Source organism: Sinocyclocheilus grahami, unplaced genomic scaffold (genome assembly GCF_001515645.1).
Source record: "Sinocyclocheilus grahami isolate Dianchi unplaced genomic scaffold, SAMN03320097.WGS_v1.1 scaffold178.1, whole genome shotgun sequence".
Classification (NCBI taxonomy): Eukaryota; Metazoa; Chordata; class Actinopteri; order Cypriniformes; family Cyprinidae; genus Sinocyclocheilus; species Sinocyclocheilus grahami.
The window spans coordinates 1854549-1861202 of record NW_015505357.1 but is presented as its reverse complement, the minus strand read 5'-3'; the positions used below and the strand labels follow the sequence as shown (position 1 = coordinate 1861202).

The 6654-nt window shown below is 39.9% G+C and overlaps 1 protein-coding gene across 1 annotated transcript in view; it reads left to right on the top strand.

Annotated features, from left to right (window-relative positions):
- Nucleotides 1-6524, top strand: part of cs (citrate synthase) — a 19375-nt gene extending 12851 nt beyond the window's left edge. Inside the window, exons 8-11 of the mRNA XM_016283931.1 lie at nucleotides 1543-1672; nucleotides 1766-1867; nucleotides 3974-4183; nucleotides 5151-6524. Coding sequence (XP_016139417.1) covers nucleotides 1543-1672; nucleotides 1766-1867; nucleotides 3974-4183; nucleotides 5151-5321 — 613 coding nt within the window. The 3' untranslated portion in view covers nucleotides 5322-6524. The remainder of the gene's footprint in view (nucleotides 1-1542; nucleotides 1673-1765; nucleotides 1868-3973; nucleotides 4184-5150) is intronic.
- The last annotated feature ends 130 nt before the right edge of the window (nucleotides 6525-6654 follow it).

Below are 6654 nucleotides of genomic sequence, written 5' to 3'. Positions count from 1 at the left end.
GGGCTAAGCGTGCGGCCCTTCCCTCTCACGTGGTCACCATGCTGGACAACTTCCCCACCAACCTGCACCCCATGTCTCAGTTCAGTGCTGCCGTCACGGCTCTGAACAGCGAGAGCAGTTTCGCTCGGGCGTACTCTGAGGGAGTTAACAAGGCCAAGTACTGGGAGGTGAGTCACTGAAAATATTTGTGCTAGACACTTTAAAGGTGAAGTGTGTAACGATAAATACTATGACTAAAACAACTCCTAAGATATTTATTTGCTATGTAAAGTGAGTTATTCACAAGAATTCATGCCATCTCTGTGCAGTTTGTGTACGAGGACTCCATGGACTTGATCGCCAAGCTCCCCTGCGTGGCAGCTAAGATCTACCGTAATTTGTACCGTGAAGGAAGCAGCATCGGCGCCATCGACTCCAACCTGGACTGGTCACACAACTTCACCAACATGCTGGGCTACAGCGATCCACAGTTCACAGAACTCATGAGGCTCTACCTCACCATCCACAGGTGATGACCTACAAACTCGCTGACTCGTTCATCACAAACTCCTCCTGCACTGGTTCATTCGAGGCAGTCGTTAGGAATGAGATCGGCTTGGACTTTTAACCTTTGTGATTACTCTCAGAAAATCTGTCTTCTCTATGAAGAGTCAAGATTTTTACCTCATCCTCAGGGAGAAAAGCACGTTAGTGAAGCTTGTTTTCAGCCCTGCTGGGAGACCTGAATGCATCTGATGTCTGTTATCAAACTGGATCTTTGAGGCCACAAGTGCAATACTGCAAATTGGCTATTTGTAGAAGAGCTGCTACTATCTGAACCAAAAAAGGAAGAGCATTGGTGTAAACTTAAATGCAAACAATCTGCTTTCCATGCTATACCCAGCTTGACAAGTTAGCAGTGTCTAGTAATTTTCTAGGGCTGCAGCTACCATCGATCAAGCTGTGGATTAATAAATAATTGACAGATTTATCAAGATAATTGGTTATTTGATGTTTAATATACAGCTATGTGGAATGGGACTTTGGACCAATGAGACCTGCAATCTGTGCTATCAAAGCCAGTTATCACTTTTATTGCCTATTAAGTGGATGCAATTGAAGTGCTTTTATAAGAGTTAGAAAGTATTAAGAGTTTTATATATAATATTTTTCCCCCTTAAACCATTTTCTATAAATAGTCAAAATAAGTGACCCAAATGGTTCCCAGCAATTCTCCCTTGATAGTTAATAATGCTAAACTTTCAAACATCATGCACTTTAATTTTGAAAAGTTATTGTGTGGTGCTTGATGGTTTATTGATGTCTTTCTGTCTCCCTTTGATCAGTGACTGTAGACTGTGCAGATTTTGTTCAGTCAGCGAGAAAACACTCAACCTGCTAGTGTACATCTTTTGTTAAGAAAGAAAGGGGAAGAGGAATGACTGTTTTCGATAAGTGAATAAAGTCTGCCCTCTTGCGGTTGTGTTAGTTTACTAGTCTTATCTAGTTTAGTGTCCTTTGACTGTAACCTTATCCTTTTTGTGTGCTTTTTTTTCTTTCCAGCGACCATGAGGGTGGAAACGTCAGTGCGCACGCTAGTCACCTGGTAGGCAGCGCCCTGTCCGACCCCTACCTCTCCTTCAGCGCTGCTATGAATGGCCTGGCTGGACCCCTGCACGGACTGGCCAATCAGGTTTGAGATTTAATGTGCTTAGTGTTGCACAGGACATGGTTATGAAATACTAACCAGCTTTGCATTTCTTACATTTCCTCCTCTGTCCTGTAGGAGGTGCTGGTGTGGCTGACAGCCCTGCAGAAGGAGCTCGGTGGCGAGGTGTCTGATGAGAAAATGAGAGATTACATTTGGAACACACTCAAATCAGGCAGAGTGAGTGCTTTTGATATATCTCAACTCAATAGGAAATGCATCAACACAAAAACAGAATGCAGATTGATCAAAATAATATGGATGATTATGTTCGTTTGTGTCTTGTCATTATTCAGGTGGTGCCAGGCTATGGCCACGCTGTTCTGAGGAAGACAGATCCTCGCTATACCTGTCAGCGTGAGTTTGCCCTCCCCATGTCTCAGTTCAGTGCTGCCGTCACGGCTCTGAACAGCGAGAGCAGTTTCGCTCGGGCGTACTCTGAGGGAGTTAACAAGGCCAAGTACTGGGAGGTGAGTCACTGAAAATATTTGTGCTAGACACTTTAAAGGTGAAGTGTGTAACGATAAATACTATGACTAAAACAACTCCTAAGATATTTATTTGCTATGTAAAGTGAGTTATTCACAAGAATTCATGCCATCTCTGTGCAGTTTGTGTACGAGGACTCCATGGACTTGATCGCCAAGCTCCCCTGCGTGGCAGCTAAGATCTACCGTAATTTGTACCGTGAAGGAAGCAGCATCGGCGCCATCGACTCCAACCTGGACTGGTCACACAACTTCACCAACATGCTGGGCTACAGCGATCCACAGTTCACAGAACTCATGAGGCTCTACCTCACCATCCACAGGTGATGACCTACAAACTCGCTGACTCGTTCATCACAAACTCCTCCTGCACTGGTTCATTCGAGGCAGTCGTTAGGAATGAGATCGGCTTGGACTTTTAACCTTTGTGATTACTCTCAGAAAATCTGTCTTCTCTATGAAGAGTCAAGATTTTTACCTCATCCTCAGGGAGAAAAGCACGTTAGTGAAGCTTGTTTTCAGCCCTGCTGGGAGACCTGAATGCATCTGATGTCTGTTATCAAACTGGATCTTTGAGGCCACAAGTGCAATACTGCAAATTGGCTATTTGTAGAAGAGCTGCTACTATCTGAACCAAAAAAGGAAGAGCATTGGTGTAAACTTAAATGCAAACAATCTGCTTTCCATGCTATACCCAGCTTGACAAGTTAGCAGTGTCTAGTAATTTTCTAGGGCTGCAGCTACCATCGATCAAGCTGTGGATTAATAAATAATTGACAGATTTATCAAGATAATTGGTTATTTGATGTTTAATATACAGCTATGTGGAATGGGACTTTGGACCAATGAGACCTGCAATCTGTGCTATCAAAGCCAGTTATCACTTTTATTGCCTATTAAGTGGATGCAATTGAAGTGCTTTTATAAGAGTTAGAAAGTATTAAGAGTTTTATATATAATATTTTTCCCCCTTAGACCATTTTCTATAAATAGTCAAAATAAGTGACCCAAATGGTTCCCAGCAATTCTCCCTTGATAGTTAATAATGCTAAACTTTCAAACATCATGCACTTTAATTTTGAAAAGTTATTGTGTGGTGCTTGATGGTTTATTGATGTCTTTCTGTCTCCCTTTGATCAGTGACTGTAGACTGTGCAGATTTTGTTCAGTCAGCGAGAAAACACTCAACCTGCTAGTGTACATCTTTTGTTAAGAAAGAAAGGGGAAGAGGAATGACTGTTTTCGATAAGTGAATAAAGTCTGCCCTCTTGCGGTTGTGTTAGTTTACTAGTCTTATCTAGTTTAGTGTCCTTTGACCGTAACCTTATCCTTTTTGTGTGCTTTTTTTTCTTTCCAGCGACCATGAGGGTGGAAACGTCAGTGCGCACGCTAGTCACCTGGTAGGCAGCGCCCTGTCCGACCCCTACCTCTCCTTCAGCGCTGCTATGAATGGCCTGGCTGGACCCCTGCACGGACTGGCCAATCAGGTTTGAGATTTAATGTGCTTAGTGTTGCACAGGACATGGTTATGAAATACTAACCAGCTTTGCATTTCTTACATTTCCTCCTCTGTCCTGTAGGAGGTGCTGGTGTGGCTGACAGCCCTGCAGAAGGAGCTCGGTGGCGAGGTGTCTGATGAGAAAATGAGAGATTACATTTGGAACACACTCAAATCAGGCAGAGTGAGTGCTTTTGATATATCTCAACTCAATAGGAAATGCATCAACACAAAAACAGAATGCAGATTGATCAAAATAATATGGATGATTATGTTCGTTTGTGTCTTGTCATTATTCAGGTGGTGCCAGGCTATGGCCACGCTGTTCTGAGGAAGACAGATCCTCGCTATACCTGTCAGCGTGAGTTTGCCCTCAAGCACCTTCCCAATGACCCCATGTTCAAGCTGGTAGCTCAACTCTACAAGATCGTACCCAACGTGCTTCTGGAACAGGGCAAGGCCAAGAACCCCTGGCCCAATGTAGATGCACACAGCGGAGTCCTGTTACAAGTAAGTCACTAGAAACCAGCCAATAATACATATTAATTTATAATTAAAAGTGTTTTACCGTGGATCTGTGTTATTTTTGTCAAGTGCACCTAACACATCTCATATGTGTGCCTTTTCTGTAAATTATTTATCTTGTTCAGTTATTCTTTACATACTCTGACATATATACACTATATATGTAATATATTTATATTTTAAAATATGTAATGTAGATTAATTTAATATTTTGTGAAATATATTTACATATGTATATTATGTTTCTTTATTATTAAATATAATTTTTTTAATATAAAATAAATGTTTTTATACAAGTATCAAAATGCTTGATAACATTAATAGTTTAAAATGTATAAAAATGTAATTGTTTTATTTATAGTATACTATTAATAAAATTATTTAAACATATTGAACCTTTATTTAAACTGACCATATGTGACCCTGGAGCACAAAACGCACGGGTATATTTGTAGCAATAGCCAACAATACATTGTATGGGTCAAAATTATCGATTTTTCTTTTATGCCAAAAATCATTAGGATGTTATATGTTCCATGAAGATATTTTGTACATTTCCTATCGTAAATATATAAAAACTGAATTTTTGATTAGTAAGGACAACAAAATCAAACTTTTTCATTTGGACAACTTTAAAGGCGATTTTCTCAATATTTAGATTTTTTCAAATAGCTGTATCTCTGCGAAATATTTTTCTATCCTAACAAACCATACATCAATGGAAAGCTTATTTATTCTGCTTTCAGATTATTTCAATTTCAAAAATTTGACCCTTATGACTGGTTTTGTGGTCCAGGGTCACGTATATAAAAAAAAAAAACATTGAATATTTGGTTGCACTAATATCACATTAGTTTCTTTCCTTTCTCCCGCTTTTTCTATTTATACAGTTTACATATTTTTTCTGCTTGCTGTGTTCATCATCTCCTGTTTTTACTATTGTGTTTTGCAGTATTATGGCATGACTGAGATGAACTATTACACTGTGTTGTTTGGCGTATCCCGAGCTTTGGGTGTCCTCTCTCAGCTGGTGTGGAGCAGAGCGCTCGGCTTCCCTCTGGAGCGTCCCAAGTCCATGAGCACGGACGGACTCATGGCTCTGGTTGGGGCCAAATCAGGCTAGAGAGCAAGAGACCATGCCAGCAGAGTGGGGACAGGAAGGGGAAGAGCATAATCTATTATCTATTAGAAAGGGATTTAAAGAGACAGTACACTTTTAAATTTCATAAAAAGGGCCTTTGTTATTAAAATAACAGCAAGATTACACATCCCATTTGCACGTTTATTAGTCTTTCATTCCCAAAATGCACATTTAAAGCTGCTTTTTCACGAGAAATGTGTAGATGCATTACACAGTCACTGCTTGCGATCGCTCCTTTTAAGTTTTCCTGCAAATTTTTCCGACCGTATGACGCAGCTATGGATGTATTATTGTCCAAGAACACAGCCGAGAGCGATATGTCTTTCCAGAAATCACCTCTCTCCTTATTTAAACTAATAATGATTATTAAATACTAGTTCAGAAAAGTTAGTTCACCTAATAGATAAATAATCCCTTTATCCTCGGCTCTCACATCAATTATATCAGTTTTAGTTTTGTATTTTTACTCTCCTGAGGTCAGATGTTCACTTGAGCCTCTTGTTTGTGCGAGGAAATTAATTGTCAAAGCCCTGCTCTGAGCCTGTCAGATAATTCGACAAAGTTTGACTAGGCGTCCCTCTAGTTTCTCCTTGTTAGAGCACTCCATGATGGCAATACGGTCCTCTCTCAATAGAATTGATTCTATGAGTTCAGTTCAACTTGGGAAGCTTATACATTTGTTTAAAAGGGTACTGCCCCTTTAAGTTATCTCTCATATTGCTCTCTGACTTCAACCAATCGTCTTCATCTTCCTGTCTGTTGTTTGGAAGCACGTGTGGTGCCCTCTTTATTTGAAATGACCAGTCCTTCTTTATTTCATCAGTGGACATATTGGCTTTGATTTGTTAAAAGTTTGTGTCATTCACACAAGTTATTGTAGTCGCAGGTGATTCGTGTACCAACTTGAGAGCAAGTCGAATTTGTGGCATTTATTTGTACATTCATCCAAGAGCGCTCAAAATCTGCTACTTTTTACCTGTTTTGAGTTTTAAGGTCTTTTTTCCCCCCAGTGTTTTGAAGAATGATGTCTTGTATAATGAGAAAAGCTATCATTTTGTGTAGGTATACATAAGTTGTGGTTTTATTTATTCATGTAAATATAGATTTGAATGTATGAACTGCATATCAAAACAGTCTCGCCATCCCTGTTAGTCAAACCACTTATCTGTAATGACTCGCTAAACCCTTTATTTTCAGTAAACTATACCTTTAATATAATTTAAAACATGACTTGTACATGTACTGCTGTGACGCACACGGGTCCTGCTCTCTTGCACACTTGCTCTCAGGTTGTTTTTTTGGATAATCTAGCAGC